The sequence below is a fragment of the Triticum dicoccoides genome, chromosome 2A (genome assembly GCF_002162155.2).
Source record: "Triticum dicoccoides isolate Atlit2015 ecotype Zavitan chromosome 2A, WEW_v2.0, whole genome shotgun sequence".
NCBI lineage: Eukaryota > Viridiplantae > Streptophyta > Magnoliopsida > Poales > Poaceae > Triticum > Triticum dicoccoides.
In genome coordinates, this window is record NC_041382.1 from 59,395,597 (window position 1) to 59,421,073 (window position 25,477).

General features: G+C 46.4%; 1 protein-coding gene across 1 annotated transcript; it reads right to left on the minus strand.

Moving 5' to 3' along the window:
• Nucleotides 1-7,197: 7,197 nt before the first annotated feature.
• LOC119353217 (calmodulin-binding protein 25-like) lies at nucleotides 7,198-8,224 on the minus strand. The gene has a single exon (XM_037619814.1). The coding sequence runs from the start codon at nucleotides 8,086-8,088 to the stop codon at nucleotides 7,330-7,332; it is 759 nt and encodes a 252-aa protein (XP_037475711.1). The 5' UTR covers nucleotides 8,089-8,224; the 3' UTR covers nucleotides 7,198-7,329.
• Nucleotides 8,225-25,477: the final 17,253 nt, after the last annotated feature.

Here is a 25,477-nt window from a genome sequence, read left to right on the forward strand (position 1 = left end):
CCATCCCTCTCCCGCCGTCCTCCAACAAAAACACAAGACCAATTGCAGCCAGGAGGGAGACATGCAGTTGTAGATGGGGCGACACTTGTAGCTGCAAAGCCTAGTGTCGGACATGCAACTGTACCCCTCTTGCATAACCCACTTACAAAAGAAAAAACAAAGGTCCATTTCGATTGGGGGTGTGGGCATGGAGTTGCGTGCCTAATGACAGACATGCAACTTCCTCCCTGAACAAAACAACGGAGAGTTGCAGCGGAAGTGACACTTGCAGTTACGTGCCTAGTGGCAAACATGCAACTTCTCCCTTCCTGATAAAACATCACAAAGTTGCAGTCGCATTAAAACGCATGCAATTGCACTCGGGGACGACACTTGTAGTTGCATGCCTGTTGATAGACATGCAGCTATCCCCCTCTTCCGACAAACAAACCGTTGAGTTGCGGTTGCGTCGAAGACATTCAATTGTAGTCGGGGACGACCCTTGCAGTTGTGTGCCTATTGACAAACATGCAACTACCCCCTCTTCAGACGAAAAAAGGAAAAAAAAAGAGAAATATACGCAAAGGCCACTCCTTCACCAATTGCATGTGTAGTAAGACGTGTTTACTTGTGCATGGATTAACCAACATGCATACTGTAAAGTTTTCCTTCGAGGCTAAAGAATAACGAATAAATAAAAAACATAGTTACACGTGGATATGATGTGTGCAGTCGCATGTGGATAGATGTACATGTAGCTGATAGTATGGTTACAAAATTGACGAGAATAAATGTGAACAATTAAGAATTAATAAAAGCCAAAAAGAAAAAATGAAAAAAGCACACGAACATATTTCAAGGAAGGAATTATGAGAGAAAAAGAGAACAAGAAAAGAATGAGAAGAATGAAAATAGCTAATAATTTTAAAAGAACAAACAAAATCAAAAGGAAAACTAACCTGCAAATCCAAAATGAATTGGCTCAATCCATTTTGAAAAATATATTACACAATGTTGTGACCGGGAAAAAGAAAATGCAACACAAATTTGCACGAATCTTGGCACATAGATTAAATGGTTTATCGCATTACCAAATATTATATAAGCAAACCTTGACCCACATCATGGAGGAAAATAAAAATGTTTATTTATTAAGACATGCTAAAAGATATAGGGGAAGATAGGACAGACATGTTGATCTACTAAAAAAACAAGACAACACACTTTGCACTTTGCATGGTCTATTTCCATCCACAACCCAACAGACAAAAAAAAGAAGAAACAGGCCGGCCGGCCGCATCATCGTAGCAGGTCGATTAAACGTGATAAGCAACTAGCATAAAAAAATCAACTGAGGGATCGACTGAGACTTCGTAAGAAATCAGTCGACTGAGTTTTAGTCATTCTGTAATACATATTAATGGGATTTTAAAGGTTTACGCTTACCCCCACCCACCCACTGGCGTATCTTGACGGTGTGCCATGGGAGACCCAGAATTTTGAGAAATATTTTTTCCCATGTAATAACTATCTGATTTTCAAGGTCCATTCAAGGCAATTAAAATATATGTGGTTTCTTTGAAGTGTGTACATCCTCGATTTTATTTCTGGGTCCGTCACTGCACCCACCCACACATAAAGAAAACAACAAAGCAAAATAGAAGACACGAAAAAAAGAACAAAAAAAGAAGGTAACCACCATGTTACCTGGCCAACCCACCAGCGGAAACGTTTCAGGCGGCACGTGGCCAACGTTCTCTCTCAAGAAAAATATATTTTTACAAAAGAAAAGGGAAAAAGATATTATAATTCTTGAAAAAAGGCCGATGCCTCCCTTAGGCAAAGGAAAACCATTGAAATCAACCAACTGATCAATGACGTGCATCAGCCGCCTTCCAATGCAACCACGTGTCTTTGAGGGACTATGCAGGTCCTTCCTTGTGTGCCTCCATCCTAACCCTAAATCCTAAAGTTTTCGACGCAGTAAACAACCTGCTAGTCGGATGCTCAATCTCTAACATCATATGGAGCAAACCACTCGACTGGGCCGGTCTCCCTCGCCATTAACGCACCTCTCTTGGAAGTGTAGTCCTTGGCTAGAATTGGCATCCTAGTCGTCAAGAAAAACAAGTTGAACGGTATGGTCGTCCTCAGAGGCGGATTTAGGCCCCAGGCGGCTGCCTGGGGCGTGACGGCGACTTACTTCGTTGACTGTAGCTACAGTACAGCACTATAGCTACAGTGCTCCGAAGGATGCCTGGGTCGGCCTGGGGCTCGACTTTTTCCTAGGTCCGCCACTGGTCGTCCTATTCGCTTGGTCCATTTGGAAAGAACACAATGTTAGAGTATTTTGATTCCAAGGCTTCTTCCCTGCTTCACCGGTTCGGGCTCTGTTGTCGCTCAGAAGCATTCCAGATTTGTGTGCGTTCATGATGGTCCAGATGCAGCGACGTCTCCTTCTTTGGGATGCTGGTCCTTCAACGCCGGCTTGATGACTTCCCGTCCTGCGACTTACCGTCAAACAGTTCATACATGCTTGGTTTGGCTCCAATTGCGGAGAGAGACGATACTGGCGGTGCGCCATCAACCCATCCTAGAGGTGGTGTTCGTGTTGTTCCCCTTAATCCTTGTTGTTCTTTCCTTCTTGTCAGGGGTACTATTGTAATGCTGGATTATTAATTGTGAGCTTCCAACTCTTTCCGCAAAAAAACCCCCAAAAAAGTATATAGGGGGAAAGAGGGCAAACCCTATTTGGCGCCTTATGCGCTAGTTATAGACGTTTCCCCAACACGCGCACACCCCCTCTCCGAGCTGGGCTGGACCATTAACCTTTTTTCTGTTTTGAACCAAAAAAAAGGTGCACATGCAGGTTTCAAACTTGTGATCTCTATGTTCAGACTTCAGAGAGAAACAAGCTAACCACCAGGACATCAAATCACCCATGCATAGAAACTTCCCTTTTTCTATTTATATTTTCACCAGTTCCCGGAAGCCCCGGTTTTGCAAAGCTTCTAGCTGGGGTTACTTTTCTTTTTTTCATTGCGGTTTTTTTCCTGGACCATTTTATGTGGTTTTTTCTTTTCTTTAATCTTTTTCCTTGTTCATTACTTATTTTTTCTAAGCGCACAAATTATTTTAAATTTGATGACATTTTTAAAAAATCAATGAACCTTTTTTTTCAAATTCAATGAACTTTCTTTCCAAATGGATGAACTTTTCTTCAACTTTTGTGAACTTTTTAATCAAATTCGATAAAATTTTAAAAATCATTGATTTTTTCTGAAATTTGTAAAAAATGAAATCATGATTTGTTTTCAGTTTTTATGATATGTTCAATTATTTTTATCGTGTTTTCCAAATTTAACGGTTGACCGGTCAACTGGTCAACCGCGATCAGTCTAGATGCGATTGAGCGATTTTTTACATGGGCCGGCCCATGATCATGCGCGTGTGAGCGCCAGTATCGGCAACGGCGCTCACAACGCTGGCATTTCCTAAACGGCGCCCTCTGCGCCCGTTACTGTTGTATGTGCAATCGGGTGCACACCCACGTTTCGTACCTGGGCCGGCCCGCCTTACTCTTTTCTTCCCTTTTTTGTAAAATGTTTCAAAAATAGTGCAACGAGGAGATTCGAACCCTCCACCAAACAGGTTCCGTACAATACGTCAACCGCGCTAACCAACAGGGACAGCGTCCATTTTATGATTGATAGCATCTTTTATTGTTCTTCAATTAACTGACGTGATTCTGTTTTTTTGGCCGGTTTTCTTCTGTATTTTTTCTTTTTTCAATTTCGCGAACTTTTCTCGAGTTCACGAACATTTTTTTGTGAATCTTTTTTCAAATCCGATGAACTTTTTTTGAAAATCAATGAACTCCTTTCAAAATGTGATGAACTTTTTTTGAAATTGATCAACTTTTTTCCAAATTGATGAACTTTTTTTTGTGAACCTTTTTTGAATTCGTGAACTTTTTTCACCATCGATGAACTTTTTGCAAATCCGATGAACTTTTTTGTCAGAATCAATGGGCTTTTTAAAATTTTGATGAACTTTTTCAAATTCAATGAACTTTTTTTAAAATTCAATGAACTTTTTTCAAATTCAGTGAACGTTTTTCAAATTCAATGAACTTTTTCTTTAAATTTGGTGAACTTTTTTCAAATTCAATGAACTTTTTTAAAATATGATGAACTTTTTTCAATTTTGATGAACTTTTTTCAAATTCGATGAACTATTTTCAATTTTGTGAACTTTTTTCTATACGGATGAACCTTTTTCCACATCAATGAACTTTTTTCAATCTGCACTATTTATGAGTTCTTTTTCGGAATTTATATTTTAAAAATATCTATACAGCATATATATGTTATCTGCAGTATTGAATGGGTTAAATAGTACAGATTCCTGGTAGCAAATAAAACGTCGTGTCTGGTCTACTGGCTACCATGGCGGAGTATTACTCTATGGGTGCCGGGATCGATTCCTCGTGTGCACGGAATTTTTTGTTTGCGTTTGTTTTTCCAGCAAGGGTTAAATAGTACAGATTCCTCGTGGTGGGCCGGCCCGCTAGGCACCGCGCGTGCGCGCCGGTTTACCTCGGCGGCGCTTAAAGCGCCAGTTAGGATTAGGAGAACCAAAAAAAAGGTGATCACCACGTTACCGAGCCGACCCACCAGCGGAAACGTCTCAGGCGGCGCGTTGCTGACTTTCTTCTCTCAATAGAAAGTAAAAAAAACACAAAAAAGGATTCTCTTGATTCTCTTGATTCTCGATGTTTCTTTGGTTTTGCAACTGGATCCGACTTTTTTTGCTTTTAGAGTGATTCCATTAAACAACTTCAATTCACTATTCTGTGAAGAGTTCTGTTTGTTACTTTTTCTAAGTTATTTGGTCGAACTTCCCGTATTTTTCAAAATTAAGTGTACCTTTCCAACATTCTTATTATTTTTCTCTCAAGGGCGACAAAAAGCATGCCGTTTAGTAGTTTATAATGCTAGTATTATGCAGTACCACACAGTAGGATACTGCAGAATACGACTTATCTTTCAGTTGGATTTAGGAAAGTCAGTCCAGTTCTTCATTGTCTTGGTGATGCCCAACCATACAACCTGAAACCCCGACCAGAGAGGCTTGTTATAGCAGATATCATTTCAAAGTTTCCATAAAGAAAACACAATTGCAGCATGAAAGACACCGTTGAATTTGTGAGACTTGCCACTTAACTACACTTCAGTAACACTCATAAAATTAGTCCTAAACGGAAGACCGGTAATATGGTTACCTTCCCTCCTACAGCCAAATAACACTTGTTGCAAACATTCAGGCTTTGAGCAGAAAATGCAGGATAATTATCATATAGTACTATCATCTCGTGGCCTGGTTTAATTCCATGTATGCACTCACATGTAACTGCATGTACGAACATAACCTGGGATTTGGCCCGAATCAGCAAACCAAGCATTTAGCCACTCATTTAATTAACAAGCCAGGGTCAATATGCAGGAACAGTGATTGTTGAACGTATATGAAGAGAAAGTAATTCCCAAGAGCCAGAGACTAATGAGACAGTTCAGGCGACGCAATGTGAGGAAATTATTCAAATATGGCTAGCGCATCCTTTTGAGGAACATTTACAGGATTAGAATGGCAAATATCTTGTTACAATCTTTGGATGTGCATTTTTCAGAGTGTCATCTTGGCAGCGGCAGAAATTCAAATTTCCCATATACTAAATGTTAGGCAATCATTATGTTAGGCTTATTTCTTAATTTGGATGGCTATCTAAGGTGAATTGAACACCGTTACGCGTTAGAGAAGCATGGCAAAAATGAAGTGCCCCTCTTTCATGTGAAGTTTTTACAATATATATCTTTGTTATCTTCTTTTCTCTAGCTACATCTAATACAAAGTCAGGAGGATCTGCTGGATCTTCCCTATCATTAGGACCGAATAGCTTCAGTTCTTTGGCAGATTTGAAGGACCAAGAACTTTCTCTAGATGCTTGTACACTGGTGTTTTAGGTGATTCTGGAGAGCGTTTTGCTAAGAAGAGAGCTTCCCGATTTTTTCTGCATTTCTCAGCAGGCAATTGGACAGCCAGCAGCCTCCTGTATTGTTGAGTGTCAGGGATAACTTTGGGTTTCATGCATCTATATTGAGCTCAGCAGCTTGATCCCAACTATACAGAAAGAGTAGAGCACCACTGTACAATGTTTTCTCTGGTTGGGAGACGAACGTGATGTTTTCTCTAGTTCTAGTATGTACTCCCATATAACTTTTGCAAGTACAGTAGTAAGTGGCTTATACGGAGTATTAGATATAGCTCCAGACGTGCTGAACCTCTGCAAGTAAGCCAGATGTCCTGACAGCTAAAATATGTTGGCGGCTGTTATACCACCATGGTGTATTTTAATCACCATTTCGTCTCAGAGCACTGAATATCAAGCGACGATCAAACAAGATGTTCAAATAGTTTGCAGTTTCCAGTTTGACTGGTGCCTGAAACTGGAACTGAATTCAGTTTTGCTCTTTGATCGGTGCCTGAAAGTGAATTTGCCCACTGACGTACTCATCGATCTCGATCTCTCCGTAACCGTCAGTGGAGCCCAACGCATTTCCTATCGATGGAAAGAAAAGCTAAAAGGGCAGGGGAAAGAGGCCGGCCGCCATCAAGCTCCCCAAGTTTATTTAGATTGGTACGTACGTCAGTGGAGCTCAAATCAAATCTTCACACACAGTGAACGAGCAACCAAAAAGAAAGCCTAAAAAAGGCAAAAGCCGCCATGATGTTTTCGGATCTGAAACCAAACCAAAATCTCGACAGTCCACCGCGAGCAGCCCACAGCATCACCATCTGCGACCGGCCGGGCCGGTGCGTACGTACGTACGTGTCGTCGGGCGGCGAGTGCGGTGCGAGCCGAATAAATCGGCACGGCGGACCGGGTCGCCCGTCTCGCCCGGCCGCTTTTTAGAACGACGCTGGAACGGCACGACTGAGACCGACAGCTCTGCCTGCGTACCATTTTCAGCACCAAAACGTACGGACCGGAAGCCAGGCCGGGTCGCCGTCTACCCACAGTAGTCGTCGTCCGACTGCGTACACGTAGCTCCAGTCCAGAGTGCAGACGGCGACATGCACGCCGGTCGATCGGCGCTGTACGTTATCCCGACAGTTTTTTTGGCTGGATGCAGAGATGGATAGATCGAGCGAGCGACGAAAAAGTGGAAAAATACGTACATTAATTAGGGACCGGGCAAAAGAACTACAAGAGGTGTAAGTGATGAGAAATCTACGAGTGAAGGTCCTGACTGGACTGCTCATGGTTAATAATGCATGGAGGACATGGAGCTACAGCAGCTGGCTGCTCTCGTACATGACGCTCCACGAGTCCAGCGTCGGGTAGCACGGCTGCTGCTGCTGCGCCAGCTGCTGTTGCTGGTGGTGGCGATGGAGCGCCGCCGCGTCGGCGTCGCCCGGCATCCGCAGCGCGTCCCCGAACGACGCGCCGTCGAACGGGCGGCAGTCCAGCAGCGCCGCGGCGGAGGACGCGTCGAACGAGGCGTGCAGGACGCTGCCGTCGTCGGTGCCCGGCTCGGCCTGGACGCCGGTCACGTGCTGCACCATGAGCCGGAAGTTGGCGGGGTCGGTGCTGATGTACGTGGTCGGCGCGCGCTTCGACGCCCGCGCGCGCCGCTTCCCGGCCCGCCCGGCGCCCGCTGTGTTCGGCCCCAGGCCCGCCCGCCTCTTGTTCGTCGCGGCGCCCACGGGGGTGGACGGCGGCCGCGGCGCCGCGTCCGACGCGACCAGCACGGAGTCGCAGGAGAGCGAGCCCGTGGGCGGCGCGGACGTGGAGGTGAACCAGTTGCTGCCGCCCGCGCTGCAGGGGAAGTCCGCGAGAAGGGACGACGAGGAGAGCGCGGAGGCGGAGGCGGAGTTGGAGGGCGAGGATGCGGCCGGCGAGTAGTCGTACTCGTAGTCGGGCATGGCGGAGAAGTTGAGCGCGCGCGCGAGGGCGGCGTCGGTGTAGTAGGCAGGGCCGAGCGAGGAGGAGGCCGAGAGGAACGACGCCGCCGCCGGCGGCGGCGCTAGGCACGACATGGCGTCCATGAGGATGATGATCAGGTGAGAAGTGGAGCACCTTGGAAGTTTGAACGCCGGCGTCCGTGCAGGTAGCGTGAGTTTAGTACACGGGGAGGAGGAGGAGGGTGCGTCTGAGCGGTTTGGGAAGGAAGGGTGTTGTTGGGGGAGTGGGAATGGGGTAGCGAGGTAGGTGTATATAGGCGGGGACGGGGGTGGTGGATGCACGGGGTCCCGCGGGAAAACGCGTGGGCGCATCGGCATCGGCATCGGCGGTGTCGGCGTGCGCGAGTGATGGCCGGGCCGCGCGCGCGGCCTCGGCATGCCCCGGTGTCGGACTCCACCGCCACCCGCGTGGCCCCCGTCCCTGCACCACATCGAGCTGGAGTCAACCCAACCCCGGCACGCACACAGACATCGAGCAGACCCATGTGGCGCGCCCGCGCGCTCCCAGCGCCGCGAGCCGGCACGCGCCATGCGTGCGAGCCCGGCGGTGGCACGCACGCATGTACTACAGACAGACGGGGCGACCGATCGGCGCCGGCGAGTGGCGCGCACGTTCGGCGCGGAGCAAGGCCAACGGCCGCAAAGCATGCAGGTGGCTGCCCATGCCGCGCTTTTCGCTAACCCCGCACGGACGCCCGTACGTACGTCGTGCAGTATGTACGCGCAGTGCATACGGAGCTATCTGGGTTCGCACACCGAATGATGGGCTTGACGGTGCGCTGCACGCGGTGGCCCGCCACGGCCATGCCTCCGCTGACTGACTGGTGCCACCAACCCGTCCCATCCCAGCCGTACAGGAGACGGGTCGAGCTCGTTCCCCTCGCGTACGGCACGGGCAGCCGCTCCTGAGATTCCGACGGGCTGCCGCTCAGACTGATGTACACACTCTAGGCCGCCGCCCACTGCTTGGCTCAACACTATCACGAACTTTTCAACACAAGTAAACAAATCACACAGTACAGTGCCACTGTGTGTAATGCGAGAGTGCTAGATTAATGCACGCACGAGCAAGCTAGCGTGATTAGCGGGGGTCTGCCCTGCCCTCCCAAACAGACCGGCACCAACAAAAGTGGAAAGCCAACCAAGTCATTACTACTCCCGGATATCCATCCATCCGTTTCATCCGTGTGCTGTGCGGTCAATCAGACGAGCAGCTCGCGGGAATGGCGCGCTCGGGGTGGGCTCGCCGTCGCTCTCGCCGAAGATCTCACCGCCAGAATTAGCCGAGGCTAAGATCCTGAAACGGACGGGCAACAGAGCGCAGGATCCCATCGACCTGTCCCGTCCATCTAATCTACGCCTAGTCACCTACGCTGCTTGCTCGCTCGCTCGCTCGCTCGCTCTGATGCTCTCAGCAGCACACGCCAAGCACTCAAGCCAACATCAGCTGACTAATTAACTAGCACCGCTCTTTAATTCGTAGTTTTCGCGGTGGCTGCCGTCACCGGCGCAGTCTGATTAGCGGCTTAGTTTAGTTTAATCGGAGGGAAATCTAGAAGAGATCGCCGTCGGCTCGTCGCCGGGTGCCTGCTTTTTAGGCCCGGATTTGTGATTTATCTCCTCTGTGTTTTATTCCTCTGCTCTAGTGGAGATTCTGCTTCGATCGCAAGTGATCCTGCTTCTCTTCCTTCACCGCGAGGGAATGCAATTACGAATATATATCTTTTTATCACCGAGGCTGATGATGGACCGAAAATGACGGGCCGGCGAACGGTTCCTAATTAGTGCTCGCGATACCGAGCGATCGATCTCCTCGAGATTTGTTCCTTGTTTTTGTTCAGACAACGGGCGACACACTTTCTTACCGTCACCGTCTTCTGGTCTCTTTTCACCGACGAGGTAAGAACATATTTTATCCGCAAAAGGGAAAAAAAAAGGGTAAGAACATATTCTTTCAGTAGTAGTACTACTAATTTCCACACTACATATCTTCTCGCTGTCACGGAGCCAGTACGGATCGTAGGCGACAACGCTGCGCTCCAACGCACCCCCTCCTCGACGACGACGACGACGGACGTACCGCCCGTTGACCCCGAGCACGGGTCCGTCCAAATGCGTATTCCAAACACGACCCACCGCGCGGCATCCGGATCTTCCACGCCGCCCGCTCCGGTGGCCGCCGCTGCGCTCGACCGGTCGATCCATCTACACGGGCTCATCAGTCGTACACAGAGACAGAGAGCACGCAGCGATCCGGCGACTCGATCATACTATACTCCTGCCACCAGATCGATGGCCACGCGAGAGCTGAGCGAGGTTGACGGATTCGGCCGGTTTGTCAGCGCTGAAAAATACACGAGCAAGCAGCTGCCACACCCGGGCCAACCCAACCACCCCCATTTAAACTCCAACCGCATTGCTATTCGCTACAACTGGGTTATGCAAATCGAACGCAAGCCGACTGACTGACTGTACCGATCGATTAAACTACTAGTACGTGCAGTGGCAGCGATCGAGACGACGACATGCACATATGATAGTGTATATACCATCGGCAGTTCGGCATGGGGTTTTGTTTAATCGGGACGAGACGACATCCCATGAGGCATTCCCTCGTAGTAATCGAGTGCCCGCGAGTACACCTGGCCATGGAAAGCCCAGCCCGACGCTGCTCCCGGGCCAGGCTCGAGACTAGATTTTAGGCCTGATGGCCGGGCCAGGCCGGGCCCGGGCCCATTGTTCTTGCACTTTTTTGAAGATCGGTCCGGCCCAAAGCCCAACGGATTTTTACATGTTCAGGCCGGGCTCGGGCCCAAAAACAGGCCCGATGGCCGGGCCGGGCCCGGGTCTGGGTTTTTTTGCGTCGGTCTTCGCTAGGTCCGGCCCGAGGTATGGCCAGGTATACCCGCGAGCGACGACTTCCCGTGACGCCCATGGGGATGGGGTCCAGCCGCCACTCAATTGCCTCCACTAACGCTCGTACTACTTTTGCTTACTCTATCTATCTACGGGCAGTAATAATCTATGGATCATGTATGGATGGATCATGGATTTGATGGATAGGTAGATCTTTGAACTGTTCTCGCCTGGCTAGGTCAGGGTCCACTGAAACGCTGAAAAGCGCTTGAAAGTTTATGCCTCTTCATTCAAATGATCTTTCTTTCAGTTTTAGGGGAAGTGATCTTTCTAACCCAGTCATGCACCCAGGACGCAGTCCGCATAATGAAGCAGCACTTGGATCGTGTTTCTGATCACGTAGACAGTCAGCAGCACTTTTCACACAGAGGAGAAAGTAGTAAACTTCAACTATGCTAATGCACAGAATAACAATTTTGTTTCTGACGTTTCAACGGTTTTGGCAGCATCTACGTACTCTAGCTGAAATTGTACGTACGTCTTCAGGTCAGTCTGCTGGCCACGCAGCCGCAACATATACATACATACATACAAGCTAGTATGTACAGTAGGTGGCAATTTGTTTGGCATGCAAACGTATTTATGATGGCATGCTGATCTCACCTCGCCGTAAGCAGCCCCCGTGCATTGTTTAACACTTGCAGACTCATGAAACACCAGATCGACTCCATGATACAATAATAATAGAACTCTTCATGTGATACTACGCCGTTTGACTTACCTCACCTGCTCCGCCCTCATCCACTAGCATGGCACCGGTCGTACACGACCCCGGAATAGATATACTACGAACCGGTCTGGCTAAGGTCCAAGGACAACGACGCAGTTGGGCTGAGATTAGCTAAGCAGGTACGTTGTAATTAACTAAGTGGACATTATTTATCTGCTCATGGAATAGATTAATGAGCTGCATGCACTGCACCATGCTGATCAGCTTGGACCGTCTCCTTGTCGCTTACAGTAATTCCCTTTGACATCACGGGGAACAACATCCCCATCGATCCCTGCCCCTAGCTATAGCCAGGTCAATGCTCGCTCTCTGGGCCTGGGTAGGGTATGTCCGAGAGCTCAAGTTTTCATGGATGCCGCTGTCTATATTCAGTGTTCAAACTTCAAACCCCCTCCTCTCTATATTCCTTCTGTCTGAGCTAGTGTTCAAATTTCAAATTCTGATACGAAGGTACGGCGATTAAATTATGTGCATCCACTCCACTGTGTAGAGGGAAGCATGGTTTTTTTTTCTTCCTTTGGCCATGATAAACTATGCAGCCGACAGGTCAAGGCAGGTGAGTGCATCATGGTGAGTGCAATGGAATACTACAAGGTATACTGTATTTGTGAGAGTATATTGCCATGGGTTTTGACTTTGGCCATGGAGCTGGACGGCTGGTTGTCGTACCTCGTGGAGGGGCCAGCGTGTGCGTGTGTGTGTGCACGTCAGGAATCTGGTGCTAGTAGCTGGACGTGCTTGTTGGTTTCCCGGAGGTCAGATGCGTGCCGATGATTCCTCCCATAATTTTACTGTATGTTCCATTAGAATAGTCGCGAGCGTAGCTAAGGACCAAAACGGTGGGGGTGAGGGCGAGGCTTGGTTGCTTTTATGCATGCATGCATGCGTGTGCTGTCAGTCTGTCAGTGTCAAGTGTCAACGGGTTGAACGTTTCAGCCTACCCCATCTGACGGATACTGTGTGCCACGCCATCCCCAAAGAGATAAGATTGCACTGCACAACATTTGTGCCGAGTTTTTATTCTTTTTTTTAGGGTGCCGAGTTTTTATTCTTCTAGAAAAACATAACAGATAGTGCGGGAATTTTATTTATTTATGGGCCAACCCAATAATTATTTTAGAAATTCCTAAATAAATCTTAAAGACCCACTTAGCCCATTTATGCAAGGCAAGAGATACTACTAAAGTTTACGAAATCACTAATTAAGGAGTACTCGTTGCAAAGAACACTCCACTTTCCCAGGTTGCGACAAGTGGCGCACATGCAGCGCGCCACTTGTCGCAACCTGTGAGTTTTCCTTTTTTTCGTAGATCCATTTATTCAAAACGTTTTATCTTTTAAACCGTGCGTCTAAATCTCGAACCGTTTTCATCATTGGATTCCTCGGGTCGAGATCTTCAAAACTAGATCCCATGTTGATGGGTTTTGACGAACTTTTTTTTTATAAAAAAAACCGGACGAAAAAACCTGGCAAAAAAAACCGAACCGGGAGCACGGCTTTTTCTCTTTCCGAAAAAGGCACGTTCATGCCTTTCACGAAATCACACCCGTGCCTTTTGTGGAAGCAAAACCGTAACACTCGTAGAAGGAAAAAAAACAAAAAAACGTGTTTTTTTCGTTTCCGAGAGGCACGACCGTGACTCTCGCGAAAGCACAATCGTGCCTCTCGCGGAAGCAAAACCGTGACTCTCGCGAAAGAAAAAAAACAGAAAACGCGTATTTTTTCCCTTTCTGAGAGGCACGGCCGTGACTCTCACGAAAGCACAACCGTGTCTCTCGCGGAAGCAAAACCGTGACTCTCGCGAAAGAAAAAAAAACAGAAAACGCGTTTTGTTTTTCCCTTTCCGATAGGCACGGCCGTGACTCTCGCGAAAGCACAACCGTGCATCTCGCGGAAGCAAAACAGTGATTCTCGCGAAAGAAAAAAACAAAAAATGCGCTTTTTTCGTTTCTGAAAGGCACGGCCGTGACTCTCGCTAAAGCACAACCGTGCCTCTTGCGAAAAAAAACTGTGACTTCCACGAAAGAAAAAAAGAAACGCAGCCTGTTAACTGTGACTCTCGCGGGTTGCGGGAATGAGCAGAGCCGATGTCTAACGGCTCGCCTCTTCAGCTGAAGTCTGTTCGCTTCACCTCCCGTCGCAGCCTGTTAGCCTCCTTCTCCTCGCTCCTCTCCAGAGAGTCCGGAGCACTACGTTGCTGCTAAGATCTTCCCCATCCAGACTTGCGGCGTGCACCGCAGGTCGGGACAGTAGGCCTCCGAAACCGCACCTTTTGAGTCATGTACGGAAGAAGGGTGATAAGGTTTTTGGGGAGCGCTCAGCGCGACTACTGACTTCTTTGTCACAGACGCCCCAGACTCCGACGACTTCTTCCCCAACGTCGACAACCTCCTCGACGACATCGCTGGCAAGGAGACCGACCCCAAGACCGGTGCATATGCTCCCGTTCCGTATGTTCTCATACTCTTTCTGTTAGAGGTTCTGTCACAACTTCTTGCTCTAGTTTCTGTTCTAGATGTGTTCGGTTCTAGTTCATATATACAGATGCTATTTACCTTCTCTCTGTCGAATTGCATGACTTGTTTTATCTCTGCTATATTAGTCATGCTTTATCTAATATTTCTGTCAATAAAATCATTCGGTAAATTGCTCATATTTCCAACAATCCAAAAACCTTATTATAGGCAATTTACCCTGAGTGGTTTTGCTGCTTCCATGAGACCTCCTATGTTTGAGGGTATCCACTATAAGAGGTGGCGCGTGAGAGCAGTTTTATGGTTTCAAACCATGAGTTGCTATGACGCCACTCTTGGCAAACCTGAAGGAGAGTTTGATACTCAACAGGCTCAAGCTTTTCAGAAAATGGATACTCTGTTTAAGCCTGCTCTCTTGAGTGTTCTTGGTGAGAACGTAGATGATTCTTATGCGTCAATTGATAATGGAAAAGATATGTGGGATGCACTCGAGGCCAAGTTTGGGGTCTCGGATGCTGGCACTGAGCTGTACATCATGGAGCAGTTCTATGATTACATGATGACTGAAGAGCGCTCCGTGGTTGAGCAAGCTCATGAGATACAGTCATTTGCTAGAGAACATGAGCACTTCAGTTGTATGCTACCAGACAAGTTTGTTGCCAGAGGTATCATCATTAAGCTTCCTCCTTCGTGGAGGAACTTTGCTACCTTACTGAAGCATAAGAGACAGGAGTTTTCTGTCCTGGATCTCATTGCACTCTTGATGTGGAAGAAAAGGCGAGAGCAAAGGACACACGTGCTCGAGGTATTGCGGGAGGATTCACTAGTAGAAAAAGGGTCAAATGTGAAGCACATTAGTGCCGGTTTGAATTTGAGCCGGCACTAATGTGACCATTAGTGCCGGTTCCAACGGTTAGGCAGGCGGACATCATTAGTACCTGTTCGTGGGCAACCTTTAGTACCGGTTCATGCCACGAACTGGTACCAATGAGGCCAGTGCGGCTGTGGTCAGGCTGGGCCCCCACGAAGACCTTTAGTACCGGTTCATGGCATGAACCGATACTAGAGTTTCTTAGTTAGCTGATTTTTAGTCCCACCTCGCCAAGGGAGAGGCAGTATGAGCGGTTTATAAGCCGTGAGTGCAGAGACAATGACGAACAGGCGCAATGCTCATCTGCATGTTGATTAGTTTCAAGCCTTTCAGAATAGCATAGATTGCACTGAGCTATGTGCAGTGCAGTCTACACTATTCCGAAAGGCTTGAAGCAAATTAACCAACATTGCACCTCTTTTTTATTTTTAATAACTTATTTGAACTCCAGACTTCTTGTGTGTTCAGTATGCAGCATTCAAAGCGACGTCATCAATTTCCAACATGTTCTGACATCATTTGATGTTTTTCAGTCATTTACCTAATTGTTTAGAGAGCTAAATGACCGTGAAATTGAAAATCACTACAAAATAAACTGTGAAAATGTTGAAACTTGGCATGGTATCATCATTTCACCCGCATAGCATGTGCCAAAGAGTAGAGAGGGTCACGGCAAAAACTGGACGCACTTTGTGTACAAACTGGATAATCTCTTTCGGAGTATCAGGGTTTCGGATGAGAACTCATCTGTTACATGGGCACTTCAATGTTTTTTAAACTTATTTGGACTCCGGACTTCTTGTGTGTTCAGTATGAAACATTCAAAGCAACGTCATCAATTTCCAACATGTTCTGACATCATTTGCTGTTTTTCAGTCATTTACCTAATTGTTTAGAGAGCTAAATGACCGTGAAATTGAAAATCACCACAAAATGAACTGTGAAAATGTTGAAACTTGGCATGGTATCATCATTTCACCCGCATAGCATATGCGAAAGAGTAGAGAGGGTCACGGCAAAAACTGGACGCACTTCGTGTACAAACTGGACAATCTCTTTCGGAGTATCAGGGTTTCGGACAAGAACTCATCTGTTACATGGGCACTTCAATGTTTTTTAAACTTATTTGAACTCCGCACTTCTTTTGCATTCGGTATGCAGCATTCAAAGCGACATCATCAATTTCCAACATGTTCTGACATCATTTGCTGTTTTCAGTCATTTACCTAATTGTTTAGAGAGCTAAATGACCGTGAAATTGAAAATCACTACAAAATAAACTGTGAAAATGTTGAAACTTGGCATGGTATCATCATTTCACCCGCATAGCATGTGCGAAAGAGTAGAGAGGGTCACGGAAAAAACTGGACGCACTTCGTGTACAAACTGGACAATCTCTTTCGGAGTATCAGGGTTTCGGACGAGAACTCATCTATTACACGGGCACTTCAATGTTTTTCAAACTTATTTGAACTCCGGACTTCTTTTGCATTCAGTATGCAGCATTCAAAGTGACATCATCAATTTCCAACATGTTCTGACATCATTTGCTGTTTTTCAGTGATTTACCTAATTGTTTAGAGAGCTAAATGACCGTGAAATTGAAAATCACTACAAAATGAACTGTGAAAATGTTGAAACTTGGCATGGTATCATCATTTCACCCGTATAGCATGTGTGAAAAAGTAGAGAGGGTCACGACAAAAACTGGACGCACTTCGTGTACAAACTGGACAATCTCTTTCGGAGTATCACGGTTTCGGACGAGAACTCATCTGCTACAGCAGCACTTCATTTTTTTAAACTTATTATAACTCCAGACTTTTTGTGCATTCAGTATGCAACATTGAAATCCACGCCATCAACTTTCAACCATCAACTTGGCATGGTATATAAAAATAAATGAACAGAAGAAAATAAATAAAGCAGAAAAGAAAAAAGCAGAAAAGAAAAAAAATAGCAGAAAAGAAAAAAACTATAGCAGAAAAGAAAAAAAAACTATATAAAAACTATTGGGGAAAGTAGCAGAAATTCAAAATTTTCTACGCATCACCAAGATCAATCTATGGAGTAATCTAGGAACGAGGGGAAGGAGAGTGCATCTACATACCCTTGTAGATCGCTAAGCGGAAGCGTTCAAGTGAACGGGGTTGATGGAGTCGTACTCGTCGTGATCCAAATCACCGATGATCCTAGTGCCGAACGGACGGCACCTCTGTGTTCAACATATGTACAGCCCGGTGACGTCTCCTACGCCTTGATCCAGCAAGGGGAGAAGGAGAGGTTGGGGAAGACTCTATCCAGCAGCAGCACGGCGGCATGGTGGTGGTGGAGGAGCGTGGTACTCCAACAGGGCTTCGCCAAGCACCGCAAGAGACGAGGAGGGAGAGGGGTAGGGCTGCGCCAAGAAGGAGATGTTCTCGTGTGTATGGCAGCCCAAAACCTCAAGTATATATAGGGGGAGGGGAGGGGCAGCGCCCCCACCTAGGTTTCCACCCCTAGGGGTGGCGGCCAGCCCTAGATCCCATCTAGAGGGGTGGCCAAGGGGGGAGAGAGGGGGGCGCACCACTAGGTGGGCCTTAGGCCCATCTGAGCCTAGGGTTTGCCCCCTTCCACTCTCCCTTGCGCCTTGGGCCTTGGTGGGGGGGGGGGGCACCAGCCCACCTGGGGCTGGTCCCCTCCCACACTTGGCCCATGCAGCCCTCCGGGGCTGGTGGCCCCACTTGGTGGACCACCGGGACCCTCCCGGTGGTCCCGGTACATTACCGATAAACCCAAAACTTTTCCGGCGACCAAAACAGGACTTCCCATATATAAATCTTTACCTCCAGACCATTCCGGAACTCCTCGTGACGTCCGGGATCTCATCCGGGACTCCGAACAACATTGGGTAACCACATATATCTATTCCCTATAACCCTAGCATCACCGAACCTTAAGTGTGTAGACCCTACGGGTTCGGGAGACATGCAGACATGACCGAGATGACTCTTCGGTCAATAACCAACAACGGGATCTGGATACCCATGTTGGCTCCCACATGTTCCACGATGATCTCATCGGATGAACCACGATGTTAAGGACTTAATCAATCCCGTATACAATTCCCTTTGTCTAGCGGTACGATACTTGCCCGAGATTCGATCGTCGGTATCCTGATACCTTGTTCAATCTCGTTACCGGCAAGTCTCTTTACTCATTTCGTAACACATCATCCCGTGATCAACTCCTTGATCACATTGTGCACATTATGATGATGTCCTACCGAGTGGGCCCAGAGATACCTCTCCATTACACGAAGTGACAAATCCCAGTCTCGATTCGTGCCAACCCAACAGATACTTTTGGAGATACCTGTAGTGTACCATTATAGCCACCCAGTTACGTTGTGACGTTTGGTACACCCAAAGCATTCCTACGGTATCCGGGAGTTGCACAATCTCATGGTCTAAGGAAATGATACTTGACACTAGAAAAGCTTTAGCATGCGAACTACACGATCTTTGTGCTAGGCTTAGGATTGGGTCTTGTCCATCACATCATTCTCCTAATGATGTGATCGCGTTATCAACGACATCTAATGTCCATGGTCAGGAAACCGTAACCATCTATTGATTAACGAGCTAGTCAACTAGAGGCTTACTAGGGACATGGTGTTGTCTATGTATCCACACATGTATCTGAGTTTCCTATCAATACAATTCTAGCATGGATAATAAACGATTATCATGAACAAGGAAATATAATAATAACCAATTTATTATTGCCTCTAGGGCATATTTCCAACAGTCTCCCACTTGCACTAGAGTCAATAATCTAGTTCACATCGCCATGTGATTAACACTCACATGTCACATCGCCATGTGACCAACATCCAAGAGTCTACTAGACTCAATGATCTAGTTCACATCACTATGTGATAAACACTCAAAGAGTTCTGGGTTTGATCATGTTATGCTTGTGAGAGAGGTTGTAGTCAACGGGTCTTGCCATATTCAGATCCCTCTGTATTTCACAAAACTTTATATCGTAGATGCTACTACCACGTTCTACTTGGAGCTATTCCAAATTATTGCTCCATTATACGTATCCAGTATCTCTACTCAGAGCTATCCGGATAGGTGTTAAGCTTGCATCGACGTAAATCTTTATGTTGAACTCTTTATCACCTCCATAACCGAGAAACATTTCCTTATTCCTCTAAGGATAATTTTGACCGCTATCTAGTGATCTACTCCTAGATCACCTTTGTACCCTCTTGCCAGACATGTGGCAAGGCACACATCAGGTGCGGTACTCAGCATGGCATACCGTATAGAGCCTATGACAAAAGCATAGGGGACGACCTTCGTCCTTTCTCTTTCTTCTGCCATGGTCAAGCTTTGAGTCTTACTCAACTTCACACCTTACAACTCAGGTAAGAACCCCTTCTTCGACTAATCTATTTTGAACTCTTTCAAAAACATGTCAAGGTGTGTGTTCTTTGAAAGTATCATCAGGCGTCTTGATCTATTTCTATAGATCTTGATGCCCAATATGTAAGCAGCTTTATCCAGGTCTTCCTTTGTAAATCATTCTTCAAACAACCGTTTATGCTTTCCAGAAATTCTACATTATTCCGGATCAACAATATGTCATCCACATATACTTATCAGAAATGTTGTAGTGCTCCCACTCACTTTCTTGTAAATACAAGTTTCTAGCAAACATTGTATAAACCTAAAAGCTTTGATCACTCCATCAAAACATATATTCCGATTCCGAGATGCTTGCTCTAGTCCATAGAAGGATTGCTGGAGCCAACATACCTTTTAGCATCCTTAGGATTGACAAAACCTTTTATTGTATCCCATACAACTTTTCTTACAAAAACTGGTAAGAAAACTTGTTTTGACATCCATTGTAAGATTTCATAATCGAAAAATACATCTAATGCTAACATGATTCCGACGGACTTAAGCATCGCTACGGGTGAGAAATTCTCATCGTAGTCAACTCCTTGAACTTGTGAAAAAGACTCTTTCCCACAAGTCGAGCTTCATAGACGGTAATATTACCGCCCACGTCCGTCTTCTTCTTAAAGATCCATTTATCTCAATGGCTTGACGATCATCGGGCAAGTCCACCAGAGTCCATACATGGATCCTATCTCGGCTTTCATGGCTTCTAACCATTTGTCGGAATGCGGGCCCACCATCGCTTCTCCACAACTCGTAGGTTCATTGTTGTCTAACAACATGATATCTTTGACAGGATTACCGTACCACTCAGGAGTAGTACATATCCTTGTCGACCTACGATGTTCGATAGCAACTTGATCCGAAGCTTCATGATCACTATCATTAACTTCCTATTCAACAGACGTAGGTGCCACAGAAAACATCTTTCTGTGTTGCATCATTCTCTGGTTGAAATAAAGGTTCGACAACCTCATCAAGTTCTATCTTCCTCCCACTCAATTCTTTCGAGAGAAACTCCTTCTCGAGAAAGGACCCGTTCTTAGCGACAAACAATTTGCCCTCGGATCTGAGATAGAAGGTATACCCTACTTTCACCTTTGGGTATCCTATGAAGATGTGTTTGTCCGCTTTGGGTTCGAGCTTCTCTGGCTGAAGCCTTAAGCATCGCATCCCCAAACGTTAAGAAATGACAACTTTGGTTTCTTGCCAAACCAATGTTCTTATGACGTCGTCTCAACGGACTTAGATGGTGTCCTATCTAAAGTGAATGCAGCTGTCTCTAACGCATAACCTCAAAATGAAAACGGTAGATTGATAAGAGACATCATAGATCGCACCATATCTCATAAGATTCGATTACGATGTCCGGACACACCATAACCTAGTGGTCTTCCAGGTGGCTTCAACTGTGAAACAATTCCACAATGTCTTAAGTGTTTGCCAAACTCATAACTCAGATATTCTCATTGATCAGATCGTAGGAATTTGATCTTCTTGTTATGATGATTCTTAACTTAACTCTGAAATCGCTTGAACTTTTCAAACATTTTAGACTTGTGCTTCATTAAGTAAATATACCTATATCTACTCAAATCGTTAGTGAAGATGAGAAAATAGCGGTATCCACCGCACGCTTCAATTCTCATTGGATCACACGCATCAGCATGTATGATTTCCAACAAGTCACTTGCCCGTTTCATGGTACCAGAAAACGGGGTCTTAGTCATCCTGCCCATGAGGCATGGCTCGCATGTGTCAAGCGATTCAAAATCAAGTGACTCCAAACATCCATCGATATGGAGTTTCTTCATGCATCTTACGCCAATATGACCTAAGCGGCAGTGCCACAAGAAAGTGGTACTATCATTATTAACTCTACATCTTTTGGCGTGAACATGTGTATTACCACGACCGAGATTCAATGAACCATTCACATAGGGTGCATGACCATGAAAGGTATCATTCATGTAAAACAAAATAACCATTATTCTCTAACTTAAATGAATGACCGTATTGAAATGAACATGATCTAATCATATTCATGCTCAACGTAGACACCTGATAACATGTATCTAGGTTCAATACTAATCCCGAAGGCAGATGGAGCGTGCGATGGTGATCTCATCAACTTTGGAAACACTTCCAACACACATCGTCACCTCGCCCTTAGCCAGTCTCCGTTTAGTCCATAGCTTTTGCTTCAAGTCACCAATAATAGCAACTGAACCGGTATCCAATACCCAGGTGCTACCAGGAGTACTAGCGAGGTACACATTAATAACACATATATACTTTTTTGAAGTTACCAGCCTTCTTATCTACCATGCATTTGGGGTAATTCCGCTACCAGTGACCGTTCCCCTTACAATAGAAGCACTTAGTCTCGGGTTTGGGTTCAACCTTGGGTTCCTTCACTGGAGCGGCAACTGGTTTGCCATCCATGAAGTTTCCCTTCTAGCCCTTTCCCTTCTTGAAACCAGTGGTCTTGTTAAACCATCAACACTTGATGCTCCTTCTTTGATTTCTACCTTTTGCGGTCTTAAGCACCGCGAACAGCTCCGGGATCAATTCCATCCCTTGCATGTCATAGTTCATCACGAAGATCTAGTAGCTTAGTGATAGTGTCTAGAGAACTCTATCAATCACTATCTTATCTGGAAGTTTAACTCCCATTTGATTTAAGTGATTGTTGCACCCAGACATTCTGAGCACAAGCTCACTAGCTGAGCTATTCTCCTCCATCTTGTTGGCAAAAGAACTTGTTAGAGGTCTCATACCTCTCAACACGGGCATGAGCCTGAAATCCCAATTTCAGCTCTTTGAACATCTCATATGTCTTATGGCGTTCAAAACGTCATTCGAATCCCGATTCTAAGCCGTAAAGTATGGTGCACTAAACTATCAAGTAGTCATCAGGATGTGTCTGTCAGGTGTTCACAACATCCACAGACGACGTTGTAGGGGTTTGCACATCGAGCGGTGCATCAAAGACGTAAGACTTCTGTGTAGCAGTGAGGACACTCCTCGGACTACGGACCTAGTCCGCATTAGTGCTTACAATATCTTTCAACTTGGTCTTTCTCTAGGAACATATTGAAACAGGGAGCTACAACGTGAGCTATTTATCTACAACATATTTGCAAAGACAATTTAGACTATGTTCATGATAATTGAGTTCATTTAATGAACTCCCACTCAGATAGACATCCCTCTAGTCATCTAAGTGAAACATGATGCGAGTCAACTAGGCCGTGTCCGATCATCACGTGAGACGGACTAGTCAACATCGGTGAACATCTTCATGTTGATCGTATCTTCTATACGACTCATGCTCGACCTTTCGGTCTTCCGTGTTCTGAGGCCATGTCTATACATGCTAGGCTCGTCAAGTCAACCTAAGTGTTTTTGCTGTGTAAATCTGGCTTACACCCGTTGTATTCGAACGTTAGAATCTATCACACCCGATCATCACGTGGTGCTTGGAAACAACGAACCTTCGCAATGGTGCACAGTTAGGGGGAACGTCTTTCTTGAAATTTTAGTGAGGGATCATCTTATTTAAGCTACCGTCGTTCTAAGCAAATAAGATGTAAAACATGATAAACATCACATGCAATCAAATAGTGACATGATATAGCCAATATATCATTTTGCTCCTTTTGATCTCCATCTTCGGGGCTCCATGATCATCGTTGTCACCGGCATGACACCATGATCTCCATCATTGTGTCTTCTTGAAGTTATCTCGTCATCTATTACTTCTACTACTATGGCTAACGCTTTAGCAATAAAGTAAAGTAATTACATGACGTTTATGTTGACACGCAGGTCATAAATAAATTAAGACAACTCCTATGGCTCCTGCCGGTTGTCATACTCATCGACATGCAAGTCGTGATTCCTATTACAAGAACATGATCAATCTCATACATCACATATATCATTCATCATATCCTTTTGGCCATATCACATCAGAAGGCATATGCTGCAAAAACAAGTTAGACGTCCTCTAATTGTTGTTGCAAGTTTCTACGTGGCTGCTATAGGTTTCTAGCAAGAACGTTTCTTACCTATGCGAAAACCACAACGTGATATGCCAATTTCTATTTACCCTTCATAAGGACCCTTTTCATCGAATCCGATCCGACTAAAGTGGGAGATACAGACACCCGCTAGCCACCTTATGCAACTAGTGCATGTCAGTCGGTGGAACCAGTCTCACGTAAGAGTACGTGTAAGGTCGGTCCGGGCCGTTTCATCCCACGATGCCGCCGAATCAAGATAAGACTAGTAACGGCAAGTAAATTGACAAAATCAACGCCCACAACTGCTTTGTGTTCTACTCGTGCATAGAAACTATGCATAAACCTGGCTCTGATACCACTGTTGGGGAACGTAGCAGAAATTCAAAATTTTCTACGCATCACCAAGATCAACCTATGGAGTAATCTAGCAATGAGGGGAAGAAGAGTGCATCTACATACCCTTTTAGATCGCTAAGAGGAAGCGTTCAAGTGAACGGGGTTGATGGAGTTGTACTCGTCGTGATCCAAATCACCGATGATCCTAGTGCCGAACGGACGGCACCTTCGTGTTCAACACACGTGCAGCCCGGTGACGTCTCCTATGTCTTGATCCAGCAAGGGGAGAAGGAGAGGTTGGGGAAGACTCCATCCAGCAGCAGCATGACGGCGTGGTGGTGGTGGAGGAGCGTGATACTCCAGTAGGGCTTCGCCAAGCACCGCAAGAGACGAGGAGGGAGAGGGGTAGGGCTGCGCCAAGAAGGAGATGTTCTCGTGTGTATGGCAGCCCAAAACCTCAAGTATATATAGGGGGAGGGGAGGGGCTGCGCCCCCACCTAGGTTTCCACCCCTAGGGGTGGCGGCCAGCCCTAGATCCCATCTAGGGGGGCGGCCAAGGGGGAGAGAGGGGGGCGCACCACTAGGTGGGCCTTAGGCCCATCTGAGCCTAGGGTTTACCCCCTTCCACTCTCCCTTGCGCCTTGGGCCTTGGGGGGGGGGGGGGGGCGCACCAGCCCACCTGGGGCTGGTCCCCTCCTACACCTGGCCCATGCAGCCCTTCGGGGCTGGTGGCCCCACTTGGTGGACCACCGGGACCCTCCCGGTGGTCCCGGTACATTACCGATAAACCCAAAACTTTTCCGGCGACCAAAACAGGACTTCCCATATATAAATCTTTACCTCCGGACCATTCCAGAACTCCTTGTGACGTCCGGGATCTCATCCGGGACTCCAAACAACATTGGGTAACCACGTATATCTATTCCCTATAACCCTAGCGTCATCAAACCTTAAGTGTGTAGACCCTACGGGTTCGGGAGACATGTAGACATGACCGAGACACCTCTCCGGCCAATAACCAACAGCGGGATCTGGATACCCATGTTGGCTCCCACATGTTCCACGATGATCTCATTGGATGAACCACGATGTCAAGGATTCAATCAATCCCGTATACAATTCCCTTTGTCTACCGGTATAGTACTTGCCCGAGATTCGATCGTCGGTATCCCGATACCTTGTTCAATCTTGTTACCGGCAAGTCTCTTTACTTGTTCCATAACACATCATCCCGTGATCAAATCCTTGGTCACATTGTGCACATTATGATGATGTCCTACCGAATGGGCCCAGAGATACCTCTCCGTTACACGAAGTGACAAATCCCAGTCTCGATTCGTGCCAACCCAACAGATACTTTCGGAGATACCTGTAGTGTACCTTTATAGCCACCTAGTTACGTTGTGACGTTTGGTACACCCAAAGCATTCCTACGGTATCCGGGAGTTGCACAATCTCATGGTCTAAGGAAATGATACTTGACATTAGAAAAGCTTTAGCATACGAACTACACGATCTTTGTGCTAGGCTTAGGATTGGGTCTTGTCCATCACATCATTCTCCCAATGATGTGATCCCGTTATCAACGACATCTAATGTCCATGGTCAGGAAACCGTAACCATCTATTGATTAACGAGCTAGTCAACTAGAGGCTTACTA

Excerpts from the sequence above, each read along its gene's own strand:
- LOC119353217 (XM_037619814.1), bottom strand. The coding sequence starts at position 8,088 with ATGGACGCCATGTCGTGCCTAGCGCCGCCGCCGGCGGCGGCGTCGTTC.